The sequence below is a fragment of the Ascidiella aspersa genome, chromosome 9, assembly GCF_963924565.1.
Source record: "Ascidiella aspersa chromosome 9, kaAscAspe10.2, whole genome shotgun sequence".
NCBI classification, from domain to species: domain Eukaryota; kingdom Metazoa; phylum Chordata; class Ascidiacea; order Phlebobranchia; family Ascidiidae; genus Ascidiella; species Ascidiella aspersa.
Genome location: NC_139455.1, coordinates 22,171,288 through 22,197,545, shown reverse-complemented (window position 1 = coordinate 22,197,545; position 26,258 = coordinate 22,171,288). Strand labels below are relative to the sequence as shown.

The 26,258-nt window shown below is 37.8% G+C and overlaps 2 protein-coding genes across 2 annotated transcripts; one reads left to right on the top strand and one right to left on the bottom strand.

Moving 5' to 3' along the window:
* Positions 1–776: 776 nt before the first annotated feature.
* Positions 777–11,244, top strand: LOC146133607 (alpha-(1,3)-fucosyltransferase 7-like). Its single transcript, XM_083397802.1, has 7 exons — positions 777–947; positions 2,476–2,667; positions 2,980–3,105; positions 3,346–3,504; positions 5,286–5,471; positions 7,346–7,510; positions 10,538–11,244. Exons 1-7 carry the CDS (start codon positions 805–807, stop codon positions 11,037–11,039), a joined length of 1,473 nt encoding a protein of 490 aa, XP_083253928.1. The 5' UTR covers positions 777–804; the 3' UTR covers positions 11,040–11,244.
* A 798-nt stretch (positions 11,245–12,042) lies between these two features.
* On the bottom strand, positions 12,043–25,074 carry LOC146133606 (uncharacterized). The gene is made up of 3 exons (XM_083397159.1): positions 24,625–25,074; positions 19,205–19,347; positions 12,043–13,715 (listed from the first exon to the last, which is right to left on the bottom strand). Exons 1-3 carry the CDS (start codon positions 25,027–25,029, stop codon positions 13,442–13,444), a joined length of 822 nt encoding a protein of 273 aa, XP_083253285.1. The 5' UTR covers positions 25,030–25,074; the 3' UTR covers positions 12,043–13,441.
* Positions 25,075–26,258: the final 1,184 nt, after the last annotated feature.

Genomic DNA, 26,258 nt, shown 5'->3' with positions numbered 1-26,258 from the left:
TGAATGGCTCACCATGTGAAAAACCATCGAAATCACGCCATAAGATCGCACATAGCGGAAAGCAGCTTGTATTCAATGTTTCCTGTTTAAAGGTTAGATAGACGTTGTTCATCATACAACGGCTATACTGAAATTGAAAAGACGTTAAAAGATTCGGGCAAACAAAGCCAAGTCGCATTTCGTTAGGCTCGGTAGTCCTCCTGGTGCTAAATGCTGTGCACGCATTTAAAGGTGCCTTTTTCCCAACTACTAGCATATTTACAACTCCAGGGCAAATTGGCAAAACTGCAAGCTAAGTATAAGCCATTACCTCGTTGTTGGTAAAAGTTTAGCTTTTTTTGGTAGAAATGAATAAATAACACTATATACGGATCTGTTCATAAGTTTAATGGTGAAAATAGCGGCCCAAATAGAGGCATATCACTGATGAAGGCATTAGAAATTGCCGAAACGTTTGAAAATAAAGCATGTCGCTTTTAACGTCTATTTGGGCCGTTATTTTCACAATTAAACAAATGAATAAAGAGTTATTCGAAACGTTCAAAATGCTAACTACTTCTGTATGGGCTTTAATATGCTTACTACGCTTTACTACAACCTCAAACCATTATGCTCCAAAGTTAACTTTTTTTCGGTAATTTGGTAATTCTAATTGTAATCGAATTTAGAAAAGCTGAATTCCAGTTGTCCAAGTCCGCTACCAGGTACTAGGCAGGCTGCACAACTCTGCCTCCGTCAATCAAAGTCAACTAACCCATTATTTCCCGTACAGCATAGCGTCCGCAACGTTTTAACATTATAAACATGTCCGCTATGGCAAGGAAATTCTTTCTAGCCTGCGCTTTACTTTGCGTCGTTCCGTTTCTTCTCGTCTTCACCAAGTCTTTTCAAAGCACTGCGAAGTTCTCGGAAATCATTTTCAAGCAGCCAACGAGAGAAGATCGAAGGTATTGAAAAAGCCTTTTTTCACTGCCTGTTTTGCCAAGCAGTGCTCTTACGTTTGTGTTTTCTAATCATAAACATATGCCGCATATGTTCTAAACGTGTGCCCACGTTACCCATCTCAAAATGTGCGAACATTTTTGAAGGCACTTTGATATGTGCGCTCATTCCGCGTGGCCATGATGATACCTGTTTTTTTGTACTTAAAGTGTTCATTTTTGTGTTGCAACTTACTTAGAAATTCCGGATGAATATTTATCAAAATCTATAGGTGACACTCAGTAGTTTTTTACTTCCCTCAATAAAGGTTCGGGTGAATTAGCATGCATTTTTTATTGATGGCATAATTAATTGACCTCTTAAAACAAGTAGACATGGAAAACCTACTGTTTTTGGTCTTAATAATATAAACTGGAATAAAGTTTAAACTCACACAGGATAAAGTAGACAAAATTTTTTCTCCATTAAATCTAGCCCAGTTCTATGAACCTTCTAAACCAGTGATTCCCGAACTGTGTGCCTCGAAAGATTGCCAAGTGTGTCGCAAAACTTTTTGCAATTTTGAAAACAATAAATTATCTGCATTTCCGATAGGCATACACGCAAGCATTTTAGACTTAAATACGCACTAATCGCACTATCCATTACCAGTAAATAATATTGAGACATTTAAATATATTTTGACGCCTGTTAAAGGTGTTTGTAAAATTACTCTATTGTTGCTTATTCTAATTGGTTAAAAATTAATTACATCTACAATAACCACGATAATGTACGAAGTCTACCTGGAGTTTGTCTGGGTAAACAAAATGAAACAATCCACCATGCTGTGGGCTCTTTATCACTATTGCACATAACGTTGTAACATGTTAAACTGCTAGCCTTATATTATAGGTTTATAGCCCATGATTATCGAAGAGAATGTGGCAATCAGTATACCCAAAACGTAATGTTACGGATAGCGTGAGATCTTCGTAAGAGGCATAAATAATACAAACATATTTTTTTAAATGGCATAACATTTTACTTATGCCTAAACGTTTGCACTGCGTGTCACTAAATTGAAATTTCAAATCATGTCATATCGTGTGTCTAAAATCGGTTAACCTAATGACACCCCACAGCCTGCGTATGAAAGTGGCATTAATAGAATGGCGTGTTTAATTATGTCACTTATCTGCGTGGCTCTAAAGATCTAATTCTTGGTATCCGTAAATCCTCATTAATTTTTACATTTGGTTAAAATAGTGTAAAAATAAAAAATTAACGTATAACCTAAAAAACAGTTTTGTGTCTGAAATAGGTCACTAAAGAAAAGGTGCGAACGCACTGTGACCATTTAATCACTAATCACGTGTTATCAGCATTGTGTAATCTTCCTCTCTGCCAGCGACCGACCAGGCGAACATATTACACAAACACAGACATCTCCCAAATCTTCTCTTATATATATTAAGATTTTTTAGTGTGCCGCGAGCAAAGAAAGTTTGCGAACCACTGTTCTACACCCTTGTCATTAAGCTTTTTTGCCAGTTCCACTGCAACTGCAACAAGCAGAAGTCCTCCAAAGCCTACAGCAAACGTCACGTCATGCTCGAATGAACTCAAGGAAGAAGACATGCTCGATCCGAAAACCGTTTTGTTCTGGAATGTTCCGTTTGGTAACGACAAGCTGTGCGCCGTGGAGTTCATCATAGACGATTTCGAAATGAAGCCAGGACAAACGTGGGTTTATGTGTTTTGGTCGAATGCTGAAAGTTAATTATTATTATTTTTTTAATTGCCAAAGATTGTTTCTTAATTTGGTTTGCTTACAGTCGCTGTGAAGGTTTTTTTTAGCAAATGTCCAAATAAAGGCGTAGTTTTCCTTTTTCGAAAAAAAATCTATTAGAATTGACAAATGACATTTTGTTTTGAAAAAACCTGACGTTGTTATTTGAAGTTATACAAAATTAAAAAATTCACATAAAAACAACTTTTCAAAATGAGAAATATTCTCAAATTAAAAAAAAGTTATTTAAAAACAAAGTTTTGCAGGTTCTCGCTGGCTTCTCCAACTTGCGGAAGATGCGATTTTACATTCGACCGATCGCTTTTAGACAAAGCAGACTCGGTCGTCTTCCATTCTTCGCACAATAGAGGTTTTCCGTACCCCGACCACCGGTAAGTAACAACTTTATAGAAACAGAATAATTTACGTTTTGAGGAACTGGATCCCGGGGTTGAAGATGTATTTGTAACCAACAGATTCCTGTCGGTTAATTTCAAAAGTGCACTTAAGTCAAGTGACAACACTGAATAACTCATTGTCGAAAAAAATCGAATAGTTTTCAATCTAAAAGAGTGTAATTATATTTTGTTCAAATTTATGTCAAATATGTTTTTGAAAACCTCCTTTTGCAGCAAGTCAAGCCAGAAGTTCGTGTACTGGAACGAAGAGAGCACGAACAACTACCGAGACGTAATGAAAGCCCATTACTACAACCTCACCATGACAGTGCGTCGCTCTTCGGGGGTTTACGCCCCCTACGACACTTTACCCCGAATTCTCAAGAAGCTAAAGTGAGGGCTAGATGTTGAAGAATTGATAGATGTTGATTTCCAAACAGGGATGGCCGATATGGTTCGCTAATGGGACCAAAATGGTTTGCGATCTAGAGCGTTTTCCACTATTTATATATTTAAAAAAATGACATATTAACATCCAAGATCCCTTTAATAGCTGTAGATCATTTTAAAATGAAGGTATTTCTACTATTAGTATACAAGTAATGGTGCCATGGTAGATTATCGACATGTTCCCCTCTGAGCCTGCGTAGCTAATTTGGCAGAGCGACGGTCCCAGTATGAATAATTCTACCACTGTATGTAAGACAGGGGTTCTTAACCTTTTTTGTATGTTTTACCCCTTTAACAAAAATAACTATCAGATTTACCCCCCATTATATAAAATAGTTCTCATCTATTAGAAAAAGGAAAGTAACAAATTACATCAGGTATAATCAATGCGACGGGTCCCTATTCCAGTTTGGTCTATTTTTTTCATTTCAGACTGGACAGTTTTGATTTAAAAACGCCAGTTTTTGCTCATCATAATTGGATGAGAATTTGCTAGGTGCCATTTTAAAGGAGCCGGTTTCATGGTACTGTTTAAAATTGTTTCCACGCACGAGACACACTGAGGAACTTAAAGACCATTCTCAATAAAATATGTAAATCTAAAATTAAAATAATTTTTGCTCGTACTTTCTCTTCTTTTGGGACACGCCATTTTTAAGATTACATTTTTTGTTACTTTTACAGACTATAGGCCTAATAATCAGTCAATGAGTTGTTTAAAGCCTTTAAACTAACTTGGCCATTTAGGCCGTACCCAGTGACAAAATTAGGCAATCACATGTATAACCAGCACTGAAATTTCAAAAATTGTATCGGAACTTTCAAAACTGCTCGCAGACACGTTCTCCAGTGGTCTCCAATCTTTGAAATAAGCGACCCCAATTTAAATAAGATGTAATCATAATTTACATTGCGACCCCATTTTGGAGACAAATATAGGCAATGTTAAAACAAGTGCTAGAATGCAGCAGAACGGGCACCTACTTCGCCGGGGAATGTATTCATAATGACAAGTAAAAAAATGTTTTTAGCGATAAGACTCTTCGCCTGTTTGTGTTTCTAAGTGTATGTTTTCTAATTTGGCCTGTGGAATGCAACCTCAGAAAACGCGGATGTTTTACTAGAAATCAACAGCATTTGTTATGATGTTACAAATTAGGGACGATTTTAAACATCTCCGTCTACCGCTGCGCTAAATCATATATGCCGTGACGGCCGAAGAACCTGATTTCTTCAAACAGTAAATGACGTATTAATGAAGTAACTGAAAGATAAGGATATTGTCACGAAACTAAAAGAGTGATCAATTAGCGAAGCATAACGTTATCGATACAAGGCGATAAAAATCAATAGGGTACTATAGGCTAGCTTCAAAAAAGCAGTGCTACCAATACCTACAGCTGGCAATATTTTTCTGTCTCGTCAGCTGATGTGGATATTTTGATTGATAGTTAATTTACCCCATAAAGTGAGGAAATTTACCCTCAGGGGTAAATTTACCCCAGGTTAAGAAAGGCTGATGTAAGACCTTTTGCCAATATCCTTAGGTACCTTTCTCTATATCACTAGCAAGTTGTGTGAATTCATTTTTCCAGCATGTTTACTCGATCAGACAGATTTGAAGTCCGGTAAGATCAGATTTCTTCGGCTCAAAGGCCTGGTTTCTAAAGAGCCTGAATTTAATTATTTTTACTTATGATAAAACACAGTTTTTTTGCACCAAGGCGTCGAGGCGGCGTCAACGACCCCATGCTACTCCTTGCAAAATTGCGAGGGGTAGCAGTGACGTCAGGAGCGATGTTAAAATCGGCCATCGCCTCCCTTCCCCAGCCTCCCCCAGAAGCCAAGCGACACACAGACTTCGTGCACGAGTTTTCCGACAACCAGGATTTGGTCAGAGCGAAAGACAGGTAGGTGCAGTCAATGAAAGATGCATACACATCAGAGTTGGATTAATTACATTAATTCAGTTCAATTGCAATTACATTTACATTTGTAACAGGCATTTTCGATATTTTTTAGTTCTTTTACACTTGGCGATATTTAAGTCCTTTTTTAGGCAATTTCACTATTTATTTTATTGCAGCTTCGGAGAAAGCGAATGCTACAAATTTATTAGGTTTTCTACTTGTGAGTTTACTTTTTGCAAATAGTACGCGACCCCCGCCCCAACCCCTCCGAGAATTTCTTTGAATCCAACAGGCCCTATTCTTTGAACGTAACTCCGTAATCAAAGTTGTGCAAACTTCGTTAATTAATTTTTAGTGCATATTATGTTCTGTCCTTTAAATGAGAACAAAATAAACGGCCCTGCTCCATTTACTAGTTTTTGTCAACCTATAACTAGATGTTAAAAAGTATTATATGGCTGTCATAGAAATACATCCAAAATATTTGACTTTTAACGGCTCCCTTAGCTAAAAAGGTTCCCGGCCCCTGATCTAGAATGAATATATAATCAGGCATTTAAAGTTTGCTTTCAATTAAATACATTGTCGTCTGTTACTTGTATGGTGTTACGTGCTGTCCGATACTTATATTTTTTAATTCCCATACCGATACCCGATATTTTTGACGTAAAGTATCGTAATCCTTTTCGATACTTGATGGCGTCATTATTATGCCCAGGCAAATATAATAGGTGAATTACAACGTTCAAAGGCAATATTTTACAGGTTATTAGCCCATACTTAGCTTAAGTGTTAATAAGTTCAGAAAATTATTACTTTCATCTGCCTTAAACACATTAAGTTTATTAGTGGAGAGCGTTACCATTTTCACATCCTTATGTTTGCCTTTTATCGCCATAATTTATTGGTCCAATAACCTGGAAAATTTTGCCTTTTATCGCCATAATTTCTTGATTTTAAAATTACTTACCAGCTATCAAAAGGAGCCTCTGAATTTTGCCAAATTTGGGATTTGATCCACATGGAGCAGTTTTTTACTACCAACGCCCATAGAGAAATAGGTAGCTTTGATATTATTTGATAACATGACATTTGATATTCATTCTACGTCTAACTACAACCTCCAACCATTATCTTAAGATTTATTCGAAACGTTTGCAAAATGCTAAAGAACACCAGTTACTAATCCACTACTTTTAAACAAATTAATTCAAGCTAGAAATCATTGCGCTGGATTTACAAATTATAGATTAAATTTCTATGTTAATTTGGTATCGGATCGGTACCATCGGATCGGTACCGATACCACCCTAGTATCGGACGAGCACCGATACTTTAACTTGGCTTCGGGTATCGATTTCCATTCCGATATTGTCTGACGTCCCAAGTTACATGCAAAGGCGAGGCGATATTTTTTATAAACATTCCACAGAAAAATATAACTGCCGATTTGGTTAAACGTTATTTCAAAAAAAACTTCACATTCTGCAAAAACAACAATTTGATTTTAACGTTTTTTTGTTGAAAAACGTTGAATCTGCCTAAAACTCAATTTTTTGTTTCTGGCCGAATTTTCCTGTCCACACATTTAGAGACTCCCAGGGTACGTGTGAGCACTTGTGCCAAAGGACAACTCCTTCTGAAAAACAACTATTTGGTGTACAACCGTGATTTTAACGGTTTTAGCTGAAAAAACGTGAATATGCTCGAAACTCAATTTGCCTCTTGGTCGAAATCACGCAACGCAATAAACTCTTTGGAGCATAATGACTGGAGGCTGTAGTTAGACGTAGTAAGAATATCAAAGCCCATGTAGAAGTATAGATATCATTTTGAATGTTTCGAATAACTCTTAAACTCTTTCTTCCCTGTAGAATAGGAATTTGGATCGTGAGCAATTGCAGGAACAAGCTCCCCCGAAACAAACTGGCCGAATCTCTTCGTGGTGCTGGTTTGAGGCTGGATCAGTTCGGAGCTTGCACCAGGCCATTTCCCATCACTTCGCGGTGGGACCCGGGATTCTCCAAAGTCGTCGCAAAGTTGGTGGAATTGACTTTAAAATTTGTGATTGTCATTTGGCTTTACGAAGTTTCAAATCAGTTTTTTTTTTGTTTGTTGCTGCGGTTACCTACAACAGTGCTTCGCAATCTTTTGTCAATTGCGGCGCACCAAAAGGGTTTAAAATTTCTTCTTGGCGGCACAAGTACAAAAGTTTTTACAAAACAACCATAAACTCATGGGCTAATATGCAGACAAGTAGGAAAACAATGTGCAAGGTTATATACGCCGAAGCCGCAAAATTTTGACGTATTATATTCGCTTGTTATCTAATTTCAGGCTTTTGGAGTTCTAAAACAACCCGCCCAAGGTCCTACATGTGACCTGCCTCGATTAGCGCACACGATGGATTATTATCAAAGAATATGAAAGGCTTCTAAAAGGCCTTAGGAAATTGAAACTTACTAAAACATTGTATTTCGTACGTCTTTCGGAACACCAACCAAGAAAAAGTTGTGCAACAACAGCCAAGATTAAAATATGTAGTGCCAACTAGGATTCCTCTTTTTCCCGGATTTTTTCACTAAACGGGATTTAAAAAATGATTTTTTTTTAGATTCCAGGGAATCTCGACGAAAAAAATATCTAATTACGTCATTATAAAGTTCAAAATTATTTTATATTAGCTCCAAAAATTTAATTAAGCTCATTTATGTTCTATAGTATTGCTTCTGCAATCTTACAAGACCTTCTCGTTTTAAAGGCTGCACTCTTATTTGTTTTTATTTAAAAAATCGCACGCAGGGCGCATTTTTGTTGGTAGAATAAATTTAATTAAGTTTTTCCGCTGGTAAGCGCAAATAAAACAACTCAGTCAGCGACTTTAAAAGGTTTGGTAATATTTTTTTCTTTATAAAGTTTTTTTTTTTTCAATTTTGCCATGTTGCCATATAACCGGGATTTAAAAAAAAATTCCGAGATTCGGATCGTTAATTCACTGGAAATCTCGGGAATTTCCCGGAGAGGAACCCTAGTGCGAACCGAGGCGGATTTATCAGAACAAAAATTTCCCATAGTTTTATACGGAAGTTGTACGGATTTCGAACGCATGGATAATATCTTCGGGGTTCGCTTTCGTTAGAACCATTGTTGAATTGTTTAGACGCGCAAACCGCCTGGTAGTTGAGTTCGTGAAAAAAATCTTTCCAAATTACGACTTTATACGATTGAACGTAACTAGGTTTTAAAAAAAGTTTTAAATATGAAGTAAGTTCACTAAAATTATTGCATACAATCAAAAGCCTACCTAAACTGTATGCGTTTTTATTATTAGCAGTACTAAATTTTAGTGAAAAAAGACATTTTGCACCGCGGTACACCTGGCATGGTATCGCGGCACACCGGTAGCGAAGCACTGACTTAGAACAGTGGTTTTCAACCGTCGTTAAAATTTATTAATTTGATAAAGTTCTACGGAACACAAGACAGTCGAACAATCGCTAGTTTACCACGATTCACGAAAGAAGCTTTTTTTTATAAAAGTCATCGCCATTTTGAATGTTTTTATTGTAATGTGCTTCATATATTGTTGTGTAATAATAGGAATGTAACTCCGTGAGCTTGTTTCTGCTAAATTAGTTTATAGTACAGTACAGTAATATTAGTTTTTGTCTTATCCAAACATGCATATGTTATCTCAATGGAAGTGAATGAAGTGTTGTTATTTTGTTTATTTTAATACATATTATAAACTTTCGTTTGATGTGCCGCAAAATTGTTTTAATTTATAAGTGTTCCGTGGCCTGATAAAGGCTGAAAAACACTGACTTAGGTCCTAGAAGACACCAACTACACTTTCAGTCCCAGTCATGTCATTTGCGAAACAACTTCAGTCCAAGTCAAGTCTTTTTAAAACATAACAAGCCAAGTCCCAGTCCAAATCACCAGTTGCCCAAAAGTCCCTGTCAAGTCATTTTTAGAATAAGTCATCTCCTAATACAAGTTGACTAATACAATACAAACATTAAACGTTAAACCATTAAATTTGGTAAATTCGTCCAATTATTTGAGTAATAATCCAACTAAAAAACAAACAAAGACAACATGTAGCAATTTAATGGTTTTACGTACAAAGCGTGAGTTAATAGCTCAATTATACAATAAAATTAAATTAAAACACTTTATTTTAACCCAAGTGATTTGACTCAATTACTTAAGTCAAGTCAATTGTATAAAAGACTTAAGTAAAGTCAAGCCATTTTTTTTAAATGACTGAAGTCAAGTAAAGTAAAGTTTTTATTTACACAAAAATCCAAACAACTTTGCGAATCAATCAGGGCAATAAACAAGTTAATTTACTCTTAACTCTACTGGTTTGGCTTTATAGTTAATCAATGTATTTTTGAAGGTAAAATTTAAATATTTTAAAAGCATAACCTAGTTGCCATAACGTCCTAATATATACTTTGAATTTTGTATAAAATTTGTGTCATTTTTATGAAGTCTGTTTTTAAAAGACAAAACTTACTAAAATTTTGCACAATCGGTGTCACTGCCAAGTAATCTTGATAAACAATTATGTTTAGACTTGCATGATATTTGTTCCCAGTTGTTTTGTCCAAACTAAGTTTCCGCCAACGTTTCAGGCAGTGTTGTAAACAAGTCATTCGTAAAATAACTTAAGTCCAAGTCAAATATTTTTTAATAAACAAGTCAATTCCCAGTGAAGTCATAATTATAACAAGTCAATTCCAAGTCACTTCGGTGCTTGTCATCAAAAATAAACGTTAAAGTACTAAAATTCGTTATCGACGAGCAATAACTCAACTAAAAAATAACAGAAAACGCAGCATATAGCAAGCATATTGTTTTATGTGAAAAAAATAGGATATGCTTAATGAAAAACCAGTTCATTTTAACCCAAGTCATTTGCCCTAGTTACATAGTCAAGTCATTTTTCCCAAAATGACTTAAGTCAAGTATGTTGAAAAAAGTAACTTAAGTGCACTCACTTGAGATTTAAGTGCAGTTAAGTGATTGACTTAAGCCAATTCAAACACTGGTTTCAGGTACAAGTTCTACCTGGCCTTTGAGAACAGCTTTCACTGCCAAGACTACATGACCGAGAAAATCTGGAACAACGCCCTCCTCAGCGGGACTGTCCCGGTGGTGTTCGGGCCGACACTGGATGACGTCAAAGCCGTCCTGCCCGAGAAATCGTTCATCCACGTGGAGAGCTTCAACTCTTCAAAGGAACTGGTCGGCTACCTGGAGTACTTGGATAAGAACGCAAGCGCCTACGCCGAGTACTTGGAGTGGAGAACGTGGACCAAGTATTTGGACAAGGCTGAAAGATGGAACATCCCTGCGGACGGCGAAAACGCGGAGTTTTTGCGGAAGCTGGCCTGCGGACCGCCGGCCGGCTTTTGTGGGCTCTGTAGGAAACTGCACGAGAGACCGGTAGGCCATCAGGTGGTGGCGGACTTTGGCCAATGGTGGTTGAAGGAAGAAAATAAAGAGTGCCTTGAACCGCAGTTTGCCAAGAGTTTTGTTGACGCCTTTGGAAAATGAATTCGCGGTTTCTGTTTTAAAAAGATAAGTTTTCTGTGTTTTGTTTTACTGCGTTTACCGTACACTGTTACCCTTTCGTTTGCTATTTTGATGTCGCTAAGAGCATCTGTGCCCGAAACCAAGAGAGCGGAGATTTCAAAATGTTGTTGTTATATGCGATTTTTATGAAAAAACTTTTGTAGTTTTCTAATCCTTGTTTTATAATTATGCGGCTTTCCAGTCTTCCTGTTCTGGCGAAGGCAGTTCATGGTGTGTCTAACAGGTTGATGAATAATAAAATAGAGAATTCTTCTATAGAATCGGAACTTTTGTCCTGAAAATTAAAAAGTAAACTTTAGCTTTGCTATTCTAGATTTAATCAAAAACTGCTGTAATCCAAATTAAACAAAATTCTAACGACCGCCAATAAATCACTATTTCCTATCAAAATGTATTTTGGGAAAATTATATAAAATACTAATTTAGCTTATAGCCTTATTAAATTTTCTAGGTACAACTAAAAAAATTGCTCAAAAAATGTGCTCAATTACTTCAATATTTGACCACTTTCTTAAACATTTGACCCAACTTCTGGCAATTACGTTAAATTTGTTGTAACATTTTGTAGACTTGTAGACAATATCCAACAAAACTTTATAAAAGGAAAAAAAAATATTTTTTAAAAGGTAAAATATTTTTAAAAGGTGACAATAAAAAAACAAAACAATTATTTATCTAATACAAAAATTGGCTTGAACCATTTCAGTTTTAAATGGCGATAAATTTCTACTTAAGCTAGTTTAAAGTTCTTTTAACAATATGTAAATTAAATCCGATAATTCTTACATAAAAGGGGAATATTTTAATATGAAATACAAGGCTGTTTTAAAATCTTGTTTCCAATTATAAGAAATTAACTAAAATAATCTACTTTAATCTGCGCAATGATGTCGCTGACGATTCATTAGGAAATCTAAAACGCGCAGTGACACTGTTATATACATACCACTGTATTTGTGTTTACTTTACAGACGAAGTGTTGAAGAAAAGAATACAAAAACATGATAAGGAAAAAGTAAAGAACCGACAAAAAAACTTCTCTTATTTGTAATGAAATAAGAAGTTAGAAACGTAACGAAACGGTGTTTCCAATCGATAATACCAGGAATAAATTACTAACTGAAATAAATAAACAGCAAATTCTTCCCAACAAGCTTCGCTTCCAATTATTCGGGTTGACAAAATCGTTAGAAAATAGATCAAGGCTGTGCTCGCTTCAATCGCAATTTTTACGCACGTCACAGATACAACAAAACCAAACAACAAAATGTGTTGGAAATCCGCACTGTCCGTTTAGACCCGTTGACCACGTATACGTACGTCACTGACGCAAACGCAACCAAAGACAAATTTGCAAAAAAAAAAATGCTAACATTTTCGTGTTGACTTATTCTTACGTTTCCGTTTGTCACTTTACGTATATCTGCGCACGCATACGCATATCGCGGATACAAACAAATCGACCAACAATTGTTGGCAATAAAATACGAGTGCACACGTACGACAAAAAACGCAGTGTTTTTCCCAATTCCACAATCCGTTTGCTTCCGTTTGGCCACGCATACGCACGCCACTAAAATAAGCCAAATCAATCAAATGTTGCAAAAAATACTTCGAGTCCGTTTTTAACCCCCTATTCCAAGGCTACTCAACTATTTTAGCAAAGGTCCAGTTACAAAAGTTTAAAATCTGCTTAGATCCGACATAACTCTCGTGAATATTAGTCAGACAAAATGTAATACGGTGTAATTTACATATGTCCTTCGCTTCAACTGAGAGTTCTGTAATGTCCGTTACTAGAAAGGGCTTATAATGAACAGCAGCAATTGTTTGCCAAGAAAATTGTATCAAATAGCATTGATAAGTAAATACTGAGACAGATAAGGTCCGGATCCAGCACTGAAAAGGTGCGCATTTGGACCGCGGTCCGCCAGTTGAGTAGCCCTCCCCTATTCCATCACTACTTTACGTCAGTTTACGCGCGTATTGTTCTTACTGATTCACCGCTTTTTTCGATGCCTTTCAATCCCCATCCCATCACCCGCCTGCGTGAGATTACGTACGTGAACGGAATCTACGTGAGATTACGTATACCCAAACGGAATCTATGTAAGATAACGTACGTAAGCAAAATCTACGTGAGATAACGTGCGTAAACGAAATCAACGTAAAAATAACGTACTTAAACGGAATCAACGTAAGATTACGTGCGTAAACGGAATCAACGTAAGATTACGTGCGTAAACGGAATCAACGGAGATTAGTACGGAAACGGAATCAACGTGAGATTACGTGCGTAAACGGAAGGCCTCCAACGGTGCGAACGCAAGCCAGAGAAGTCACACAAGAGTCGCAGACCCGCGTCAGAGCGACAGTTTTCCAACGATCGGGATCTTCCTTTTAGCTGCAGCGCTGTTATTATGATGAAGATGGTGGCTTTTGCTGTTGTTAAGAATGCAAGCGAGTCCGGCCGGATCTCGGTTCTGGAAGAAGTTCTTCACGAAGAGCCGGACCTGCTTCTCTGCCTCCTTGTCGTCATGGAAACACACGCTGTCCGTGTCCACGTTAATGTAGGGGGCGTGGTTGGGGGGCGGGGCCACCAACACGGCGCGCCGCATGCCGCGCAAGCCCATCTCCCTGTGTGACGTAACAAACGCTTGTTTAGGCATTAATTTAGTTAAGTTCAGTATTAAATAGTTTTCAATGAACTTTATAAATTTGAGAAAAGTAAACCACTGGAGTTGAGACTGAGGACAACTGGAGAGTTAAGCACACATTTTTGCAAGTCCACACCTTGCAATTAATTTGATGTTCTAATTAAGCTTAACAGATACTTGACATTTTTTATCCGATACAGTATTTCTGATAATTTTTCCAAATCATTAGGCCCAAATTTGCCTTAGCGTTAGTCATACATTAAAGAGTTGTCCACCTACTATATTCATAGAAAAATTTACCCTTGTGGGTAAAAAAACACTTCGTCAATCGCAAATTATGTCTAGAATCACTATTTGAATTTGGTATCTGACCGGTACCGATACTACCACTTGACATCGTGTATCGGCTCCAATCCGATATTATCTGGCATACCGGTAACCGACGTTACTATCGGACATTTCAAACGGACGGCTATAGCTATAGCCTGTAGAATTCAGACTTGAACAACTATAGATAATTCTAGTTTTCCACTTCAATACATTTGGGCAAAATGCGTCTAATTCTAGTTCTAATCTAATTTGGAAAAACTAAAGTGATCTAATTCTAACTACCGGATTTTCCATATAGCCGCTAAAAATAATCCCGCTTATATGGCCGATACAGTCAGATATAGGTAATTCCTTTCCAACGTACGTAAAAAATAATGAAACATAAGAAGAATTGCAATATCCGCTAGAAGTGCAGTTATTTCAGCAACTATCAATTCCGACCGCAAAATGCATGTTCGTAAGAGCCTCCCGTGCCGACATCGGCAGTTGTTGTTACCGACCAGGTGTTTTGCAAACTGCCAAGGTTAGAAGGGTGGAGCTGCGTTGCGGTTCGGTCTTTCGATCCTGATAGCGATAAAGCGGGTTCCTGCGGCCGTCTTTTGCATGCAAACGTGAAGGCCGCAACCAACACGACTGTATATAGCGCCTGTTACATCAGACGTGCTTTTGCTGCCCGCGGGCCGCTCGATGTTACATAACGGGCGAAGATTTGCTTAATCCCAAACAACGTGACGTAATTGGAAACGTTTCGAAAACGCCAGGCTGTTTCAACCGGCGAGAATAAAGCGGAAAAAAATTAAACTAATATACGCCGAGAAAATGATTTCTAACTACAGCAGCCCTAAGGTTTAGTTTAATCCAGGGATGACCAAGCTTTTAGCAGAATGGTTCGCATTGCGAATAAAAATATTCGACGGACTGCAAAACTCATTTAATGTAAGGGGCACGTCATAAGTTACGTCATAAAAGAACTTAACTTATAAACACCCGCTCTTCGAGAGTGAACTCGTGCGCAAATATGCAAGTAAATCTCGGCCGCGCGAAGCACGAAAAATTGAGTTTACATGCTGTATCATGTCATGGTACGACACATTTTGGGCTGATACTATTTCTTAAAACGGTCCGCAAAAACACACATTTAGAAAAACGCACATCTTGCTCAACAATGATGGGTGCACAAGTGTTCGATGGATGTTGAAATGCGACATTAGACTCGATTATAATCTCAGAAAAAGTATAAGATTAGGCCTACATAAAATACTGCGCGTTCTACACGTTTTGATGACAGTCGAAATAATTGTTTTAAATAAAGGGACTGAAACGAGAACCAGGGGTGAGCCGCACGTAAACATTAGGCGGGCCGCGGGTTGGACATCTCTGGTTAGTTTATGGACGATTACAAAAGCAGCTCGTGCTAATCCTGACGCTTGTATATTGTCAGGCTGCTCTCTCAAAAGTATGCCAGTTAATATCGTTTTCGAGTTAATAACCGACAAAGGTAAGAGTATCGTAGGTTCGATATTACAGTGGTATCGGTGCCGATCCGATACCAGTAATTTAATTATTTGCGATTCATTTTCGCCTGGAAATGTGTATTTAAGAAAAAAGTACGAAAAAAGTACGCCAATGTAGGTATAGTTAAACTTTTTAACGCTATAGGGTGAATTTGGGACTAACAACCTGTAAAAATAACTTTGAACGTTTTGGTTCTATTCGATTGATTTGAGCATTGCAATAAAGTCATTTGGAATAGGATTGGACAGCGAAACTTTTTGTCCAAGATATCGGGTATCGGTATCGTAACAAATGCCAACTATCGGATATAGTTGCTCTTAAAACTTGAAAAAAACTTGTCAATTGCTCTTCACACTAGAAAAAGGTAATACGTTCCAATTCCTGTGGCAGCAAACAGAAACAGTCAATAATGTAAAACGTTTTGCAAGTCTTAAATTCAATCGCGTTTAAACTGTAAATTAAGTGTCGTAATTATATGAGATGACCAGGTGTGTCGATCATGTACAACATTTATCGTTGAGTTTTGATAAGTATACTATTCATATTACTCATGAATTTGGGAAAAATTTACCTTTCCCAAGCAAAAATTCGGGAGGAATTTTGGGAAAAATGTCTTGCTTCACCTTAAATAATATACTATTTACCTATTGCCTTCACGTAGTATAGGAGATTTTAGGTTATAACTGTATTGATTTCAAGTATTATGTAACCACCTATTCTGTAATTTTAGGCCGAATTAAGAAACGTTGCGTTCTGTCGTTCTTTTGGCCCCGAGGGGCGGCCGCAAAAGTCACCGCGGCTTCTTACACAATCGGTCGTGTTATGTAATTTCGGTTTGCGTCGAAAATCCGCTAAGTCGCTTCGCGAAACAATTGTGCCGCAGCCCAGTCTTCAGCGAATCAGCACGCCATCATCTTAACACCGGCCCAGTTCGCTTTGCTGACAGATAAGGCTTTCGGCGAAGCTCGCGCGATTTTCACCCGGTTCTGGCGATTCTAGTGCTAAGGCGGAACAATTGTCGTGGCTTTAGCGCGAAAATCCGACTCGCCCATTCCGATGCTTTCGCATTTCCTCGCAAAATACACATCGGCGCTTAGCTTTTCCGTGTAACTGTGGTGAAACGGACGCCCGAAACTTATTTAGGCTGGCAGCACGCTTGGAAAAATATTCGCGGCACACTTCCGAGAGAGCAATAATTCTTGACAATCGGCTCTAATCCACGACAAAATAGGCCAATACCATAAATCAGGGTTTCTTAACCAGGGATGCTCGCATTTTGGTTTGTGTTACAGTGTTATCAGTTAATTGTATAAAAATAAAATTACAATGGTTTGGATATTTTAGCATTTTTCAAGGGGCGCGAGAATTGGTTAGTGATTTGAAAGTGGTGCGAGAATTGGTTGGAGTTTTGAAAGGGGTGCGAGAATTGGTTGGTGTTTTGAAAGGGTGAGAGAATTGGTTGATGTTTTGAAAGGGGTGCGAGAATTGGTTAGTGATTTGAAACGGGGTGCGAGAATTGGTTGGTGTTTTAAAAGGGTGAGAGAATTGGTTGATGTTTTGAAAGGGGTGCGAGAATTGGTTAGTGATTTGAAAGGGGTGCGAGAATTGGTTGGTGATTTAAAAAGGGGCGCGAGAATTGGTTGGTGATTTGAAAGGGTGAGAGAATTGGTTGATGTTTTGAAAAGGGGTGCGAGAATTGGTTGATGTTTTGAAAAGGGGTGCGAGAATTGGTTAGTGATTTGAAAGGGGCGCGAGAATTGGTTGGTGTTTTGAAAGGGGCGCGAGAATTGGTTGGTGTTTTGAAAGGGGTGCGAGAATTGGTTGGTGTTTTGGATTTGAAAGGGGTGCAGCAAGGGAAAAGGTTTAGAACCACTGACAAAAAAGGGCAGTGTGCATTCAGTCTGGCATGCTTATTCCGATTTGTAACATCAAAAATTTTTTTTTCCAAATTACAAAGCGTTTCGCGGCACACTGAAGAATCTCTCAAGACAGACTGGTGAATAACTGATTTAAACCCACGACATGCTTTTTTGCAGATTGCCTTACTTGAACTGCCCGGATATCTTAATTCCTAATTCACAGAAAAACGATTAAAAATGGCGGATAGTTTCCAATAAGTTCCAACAGACGGTGTGAGATTAAATGAGCCTTGTCTATTTGCTGTCGGCCATTTACGAATTTTCTTTTTATCACTTTCAAGTGTAATAACTCCCCTTGTTTGTATAAATTTTTGATAAATCTTGTCATACCAATTCTGATGTTATGCATTTTGATAAAAGTGGTGTAGCCTACGTCACCTTTTTATTGAATATCAATTGGAAGCCCATTTTTCGAGAGAAAACAACAAAATATAAAGCCAAAGTTATATATTTGCGCTGGGTTACAAAAAAATCGAAGCCCTAAACTTCTAGTTTTGTCAAACAGTTGTAACATCATTTAGACTTAACACGAGTTCGTTTTAATATTTTTTATTCGTTTCAGGACTTCAAGTTATTTACTGAATTAGGCGTACCGTCGTTAAACTGTGTTGGGCTGAATTATTGCTCAATTACCATGAAAGCCAGCTAACAGCAAATTAAAATATACGCAAATGTTTGAAATATGCTATACACCACAAAAAAAAATACACGCAATATGCATCAGGAGCATTTTTACAAGGGAATTGTTTGTGTGACGTTGTGAGAAGAGGGATTGTGATTGAATTTACTTCAAAAAAAACTTTTTGGAAAAAACGACAAGACGATATTGACTGGAAATTTGAAGCGCCTAATCTACCTCGGTATTTTATGTGGTGGCAGTTGACTGCCAAACACAGGCACTAGCTTAACGGGGAGTCAGTCAAAAAAGTGAATTTGAACCCGTCTGGGAACCACAAACCACACACTTCTTAATTTATAGCTTAATTCAGCCAATTAATTTGTTTTCAGCACACTTTCTGCTTTTATCTGTATCTAAAATATTTAAATGGCTACGGAAATTATACGAACCATTAGGGGGTCGTTAAAATAGCATTGTTTTTTATGATATAAAGTCAACATTAAATTTTAAAACCTTAAAAAAAAATAGGCTTCAAAAACCGTGGTACCGGTATTTAAAATGTGGTCATCTGACCGTTTCGTGTTGAAGTTCAAAGTGCTATGTGCAACATGTTTTAAATACGCTGACATAAGTCAAACGGTTTGGTTGAAATTACGTGTCTTCATTTAATATTTTATTATAAATTTAAATAAAATTGAGTATTTAAAGTTTTGCACGGAAAACGATAGATTTCTAGATGCGTTTTTTTGTTATTTTCCAGGTATTGTTCATAATTGGACGAGTTCAACAATAATAACGGCTTATCGTTTTATTAATATAACAGTGATTTCGAAACCTGCTATAATAATAACTTGACTGGGACCTGACTTGGACAAGGACTTGAGTTATTTTTGAAAAGACCAGGCTTAGACATAAGTTATTTCACAACTTACGTGATTTAGACCTAAGCCTTTTGTAAACGGTATTTCAATCCTGTTATTTCAATCATGATGTTGTGAACTTTGATAAAAGTGGTGTATGTTAGCTTTTTTATTCTCAATGACTTGTTTGCTGCACTGGAAGTGGTTGAAAATATAGTAGACGTACCGATGAATTCTGCTCCAGGCTTGCAGTAAGTTGATAACGCACGTAAAGCCGGTCAAACTAGAGGCTGGAATGCCGTCCATATTGTACAGCCGGGTGCTTTCGTTCCAGTCAATTCGAATGTGGATCGTTGCCGAGTCCGTTTTCTGCAAACAACATCATTTTTTTAAACCTTTGACTCTTCTTGGCAATTTGTTTAGAGTTTTAAAACAGTGTTTCACCCGACCTTCCCAGTCAGGGGTATTAACCCTGTATGTCGCACGCGAACTTTAGTTTTATAACGTTTTAATTCCTCCTAATTTGTCTTTTTTCAACTTTTGACAATAGCTCTGTATACTATGGATAATATGGATCTTACTTGCAAGGAAAATAGTACTGTTTAAAAAAATAGGTCAAAGTTATTTGCGTAGGAAAGCAAGCTTAAAATGCTGAGTTTACGTTTTTTGTCGTCAAGCGGTATTTGATTACAAGGCGTTCCAGGAACAACTTAGTAACCACAAAAACAACAACACAGGTAACCTTAGCTACGCACGCAACCCTCAAACCCAACACTCAGCAAAATTGACCCGGAAACACAAGTATAGACACAACAACACAAAACCTTGCTTTGTTATCACTTCAAAATAGCTCAGTTGGACGACTACTTTTTTACAAGGTTCTCTCACGGGTCTTTAAAGGCTTTTAACCCTAAATGTATGTGGCTGCTTGTCAAACGCGTTAATAACCACATAAGATTTGTCGGTTTGAATGCCAAGTTGCTTCTCCGATAGCACAATAGTTGATGGCGTGTAGATACAACGCCCGATTGCGAGATTCTATTGATTCGATACAAAATTTGTTTTTTTATCAGAAGGGAATCATTTTGCGGCTATTTATAAAATAGCTCAATTGCGACGACACTAGGCGTGATCTGTAGGTTTAAAATCAAACCGACAGGTTTAACCATTTCAAACGTCTTGAGTATTATACTGAAAATATATCTTTAAAAATCTGAGATTTGCGGTAAAACAAAAGAACGGTTGACTTGTAAATTTTTCCGAATAGGCCTACTATTGTGTGCTTGTACAAATGATGCCTTCGGTGCATTTTACGCAAAAGATGTTGACGTCACCCGCATGACGTCATAATTTCACTTGCGTAACGCGATCGCGATCGTTCTTCTGATAATAGTTATCAGTAAATGTATCAGTAATATTTTCATCGATATTATTTTTAAAAAATGTTGGAAAGCTTTACAGAATCCGACTTTAAACCCAGACCAGTGTATTTTCAGCCTTGGATAACCAAATTCCACATTTAAATCGTACGTTAACATTGTAAAAATACAAAAGTGTTTTTTATGGATTTTGCGTTTTTTTATATTTTTTTGGTGGACATCGTCTTAGCTTTGAAGGTCATTGTAATTTCGCGTCAACTTATCGGAACCGACTCAGATTTATTTTAAATTTAGCGTTTTGTTTGGCAAGCCCTCTGTCCTTTCGTTCACAGAAAAGAACTGCGGCTTTCCGCGCTGTTTGCATTGAATTGTCACACTTCGCGCCAATGTACCTCATATCGCACGTACCCATGACACTGCATTTTCATTCACGTCAATACGCTACTTTTCCGTTCTTGAGTCGCTTTGTAATTTAATCTGCTTCGAAGCTGTAGAGTTGGGTAACTCGTATCTGTTTGCAATGCCAATGACCTTGACGAAAACAAGCTATGCTCGAGTTATTTTTTTGTAGATGTTTTAACTTGTACATCTGTCACCCTTTTCCCCAACATTTTAGATTTGATTGCGTTCAAACAACCAAAAGTACATTTCGTGTGCGCTGTATAGTGTATTTTCACAATATAAAAACTTGAATAACACACTTGTTTAACCAATATTTTCACGTAAACAATTTACTTCTTTTATAGGGCTATTGCGTCATTGTTATGTTTAATTTTCAAGAAGAGTTATTGCTCAGAATCAGACTAGTTCACCAGTTTTAGTAATTGAACATTTTATGTGTATGTTAAGAATTTAACCTGGAATTGACTTGCTTTAGTTATGACTTGACTTGGACTTGACTTGGGCAACTGACGCCTTTGAAAGGGACTTGATTTGTTGTTTTTAAAGACCTGATATGGATCTAGTTAGTTTTTAAATGACTTGACTGCGACTTGGGTCAGTTCAAAATGACTTGTTTACAACACTGCATATATCCCCTGAAGTCGTAAGGGTTTAGAACAGGTGCTCTTAAAATTTTTTTACCGCGGACCTCTAATTTTGTTTCGGCAAGAAATTTTCAGAGATAACGTCATAAATTTACCTTAGAATACAAATAGACTTCAGAAATCTGCGGTTTCCGGTCCAAAAAATGTAAAAGTGAAACTGGGGCTAAATTAATTCAGTGCGAAAACGTTTTATTTTAGTTTTTTTTTTGTTTTTTTTTAACTTTTTTCTTTGAAATTGTGATTACTTTTTTATTCTAATATTTCAATTAGGCCTTCATGGACCCCCTAAAACTAGTCCATCTACCCCCAAGGGGCCAATAGACCCCAGTTTAAGAAGCCCTGGTTTAGAAGTAACAGGCAGGCTTTGTGTTTTCGTAGCTGGGCGTAACCTTCTTGTGAAAAACGAGCGGTTTCCTGAGAAGCCTATTCATGAGTTATAGCCCAACTTTAACCGCGCGAACTTTAGCTTCTATTTGCGATCGAGCTTCCAAGAAAAACTTCAAACCGGAGACAGGGCGGCCCAATTGAGATCGGGCCCGAAAATGGACGTTTTCTAAAGGGCCGGAACACTTGTTATTTGACCTTTTTCCGCCGTCAGATCACTTTCCAGGGTCTTAAGAGCAAAAGTGGAACGGTTTCCATTGGTTTCTTTTGCTTTTACTTATTCTAGCTGGAAAACGCGTCAAAATTGAAGCACAAAAAAAGTCAAAATGTGCGGTGGGTTTGGTTCGGCCGCGCAAACCGACCGCAAGAAGTTGGAGTTTAAGGCGGTTTTCGGAAAGACAGGCGTAAATAGAACTATTCGTGCGCCTGAGTTATGCGCTGCGGGGTTCGCGCGAAGTTCACTGTCATTCATAACAAATCCAGTCTTTAGACCTGACACCGCTTTGCCGAACGAACGGGTTTAACAACAGTTTCCAGTGAAAACTGAACTAATGTTACATCATCCCTTTTAAATAGATTTTGTCGCTTTTTAGATGCAGGGATGTTTGTTTTGTCCATTTCTATGCGTTCTGGTTGTTTTTGTATTGATTTATGGTTGTTTTGTGCATTCTGGTGTTTTGCAATGCATTTTTTGAAAACTTTGTGCGAAAAGCCGGATGCAGTAACGTAACGTTTTTTTTGTATTGGTAAAGGCGTTTTAGGACTTTGTATTTAAAAAATAAACTATTGTTTTTTTGTTTGGTTTATACCCGCACCCACCCCCATACACAAGTTCCCTAGAACACGGCATTAATATTGTAATCATAAGGCAACGGATTTGAATCGGGTTGTTTATCACTGGTGTTCCAGTAACCCTTTCAGCCGTTGGAAAATGGGAGTTCAGTAAAGCACGGTTAACTTGGCTCCGTAAAATGAGCGACTTAACTGGGACTTAGGTTATTGACCTGCAGTACACTTTGCAGCATGCTTTTTGCAACTGCAAAACACTTGGGTATGTTAAGTAACAAAAAGCTAAAGACATGGTGACCCAGTGCACTTTGCAGCATAGGAGTGCACTTTGCAGCATGATTTTTGCAACTGCAAAACACTTGGATAACTTAAGTAACGAAGAGCTAAACATATCCAGTACACTTTGCAGCATAGGAGTGCACTTTGCAGCATGATTTTGGCAACTGCAAAACACTTGGGTAACTTGAGTAACGAAGAGCTAAACATATCCAGTACACTTTGCAGCATAGGAGCACACTTTGCAGCATGTGAGTGCACTTTGCAGCACGTATTTTGCACCTGCAAAAAACACGAGTAACTTAAGTAACAAAAGCTAACCACATTTACTTCACAGCCGTATAGCACATTTCGGTTCGTTTACCTAAAATTGCAAAGTCTCTCCTTGATAATCTCCGTTGGGACAAAAATCGAACACAATATGTTTCGCCCGCCCTGCCCCCAATGGTGAGCTCAAAACCACCCACCGGGCCAAGCCTTTATTTTGACAGATCTACAATATTTATTGATTTTACGACGGGCCAACTGCCAGCTTAGTATCAACCGATTGCCTCAATTGAACTTGACAAATCGTTCCTCTCGTCCTAACACTAGAACACACGCCTTTTCTTGAGCTTGTTTTCCTTTTAAGACCGCTCTAATACATTTTCTAATTTTCAAGATGTAATAAAACTGATTTACAAGTTAGGTAACCTTATAAAAAGTACAATCACACCGATTAAAAGCATCAAAGTAAAAAAATCCAACAACCTAACAGGATTCGTCACCATAGAAGTCTCTTGTGTTTTGATCACATTCCACAAACCAGGCTATTTTATCTGAACACGCAAAAAAGGGATAGTTTTTGCGCGAAATTTCAACATAGCAGTGCGTCCGATTTTTTTTTAAATCGCGATCTTTTGCATTAAATTTTTTTACGAGGCACTTTTATTGACACTTTATTAGGGTCAATATTCAGGAGCAAAATACAATCAATAAATGCAATAGGATGAAATCTTTTCAGCCAGGGAAGTTCAACTAAAATTGATATATGTGTATAATAACACAATATTATCCAAATTAAACAAAGAGGTTTGGATGGGCGACGTTTTGTACTTTACCGATACCCAATGTTTTAGGTTGGGCAAAAAAGGCCGATTCGACACCAAATGGTCATTTAAACGGCGAAAAGCAAAATTAATAAAATTAAAATTTGTAAAGTCGTTTTTTAAGGTTAGCGAGTCAAGATACCTCTCAGCATTCAAGGACACTCAATCGTTAATTTACTATAGTTTTGCGAAAGTTTTAATATTACGGTAAATCGCAAACCATGGCTCAAATGTAGACATAAATTCAGCATCAGATTAGCACAAATTCCACCTTAATTTCGAACGATTAACGATACTCGGACATCGGGTATCGGCTCCGATGCAACATTATCGGGCGAATTTTATTCCGATAACGATACTCGATATTTTGTGCAGCAAACTACACACGTCTGACCCGATACCAAATGACGTCATTACTATGGTCGATCTGCAAACTTGGTTAGGTTTCCGCTTATAATTAAAAGTAAATTTATGGTCACTGACTTACACATTGCTTTCTCGTGTTATATTTGCGTGTTTATGTCACAATAGGCATGCCAACTAAAGTCCTGCCATATCTTGTGATAATTATTTACGACGCTAAACCAGTTGAGGTAGCCACTTTTAAAGCAGTAATTGAAAAGCTTTTATTATTTCATCAGTTACACCGAAACCTTATGGTAAAATGGATGTTTTCGAACTCACCTCGGAGAGAGTGTACTCGTACAGCGGGTGCTCGGAGCGTCTGAGTAGGTAGGATCCGGGCGGGTTCTGAGCGAGTACCTCGATGGCCGAGCTTGCGTTCAGGTCGCCCCAGAAGATTCGTGATCTTTCGGCGCAAACGCACCAACCTCTCTTGTGCTGCTTCACTTGTAGCTTTCGAAGTCGCGGCTCTTTTGGCAATTCATGAGCTTGTTGTTGTTGTTGCTGATGTTGCTGTTGTTTCTGTGGTTGTTGCTGTTGTTTCTCTGGACGTGGAGGGGCTAATGCGAAGTGCTCTTTTTGCCTTATCGGTCGTAGCGGTTGCAGTTGTAATAGTTGCTGTTTTTGCTGTATCGGTGGTTGCTGTTGCTGCTGTTGTTGTTGCATCACGCAACGTTTTACGCCCATAATATAACAAGAGATTTTGCTGAAAACGATTTACAAAAGTGATAGGAACCTGAAAACGAAATAAGACAGAGATATAAGTGTGTTGAGTCTAGATATGGTAGCAATTGCTGCTTTGGGCGACAAATCATGGCTAAAACACCTATGTTAATTTGGTATCGGATCAGCACCGATACAACCTAAGTATCGAACGAGTACCGACATCTCCACTTGACATCGGGTACCAGATTCGGACTCCAGCCATAAGACTGAAATTAGAACATGCATATCAACGTCGGAATAAAACACAGTTCGAAATAAGACTAATATAGAAATAAAACCTAATAATCGGTAAACAACCAGACCCATCGGAATAAGACCTAAGAACACCGAAATAAGACCTCGACCATAATAAGGTCTAAACAACCTTTGACCTAACCCCAAACCCCAGTTCTAACTTCATCACTAACTGCCCTAATAATTTCAACCCTTACCTGGTTTCTATCCCCACCCACTAACCGCAAACAGGGCAAATAATCCAGTTTCACCACAGCGGCGCCGTTTAAAATAGGGCGCTCAAACGTTGGCACCCAAACAGCCGATGCCAGACCGGTGTTCCCCCAACCGTCCCTTCCCGATCGTCCTATACCTTCTTCCTACAATTTGAGACGTTACTTCGTGCGTTTATTCTGTTTTTAAGATTTATTCCGACTGGTTTGGAACTTATTCAGACGATTTTAGATCTCATCCTGTCGTGGTTGTCAATGCTTATTTGCCTTTAGTATGTTGTTTTGTAATGCTATGGTATTATAGATTATTCTGATTTATATATTGTTGCTTTGTAGGTCTTATTATGTTTCCAATACGTCAATCTAAACCTATTAATGCTACTGTCTTATTATTTGTTCCTTTACAAAATGTTAAGTGAAGAGAATTGGGTCGACAATTCTTTGCTGTTATGCTGGCTCTTAGCAATAGAGTCGTCGCGAAAAAGGTTGATAAACACTTCCTTCAACTATTTGCAATTGAAACGCTCCGTTTGTTTACGCAACTGCATTATTAACGCACTCGTTCTATGCTGGGCTTTCAGCGCCTTCTTATCTCTCCGTCTACTACTAGGCTTTCTATGGATTTAAGGCTGGCAAAGATCATTGATACGGGGATCTAGAAAAATATAACCAAACTTGGGGTGGAATGACAAAAAACACTTGCAAAATCACCACTTCCATTTTTACAAGTGTTTTACCGCCATG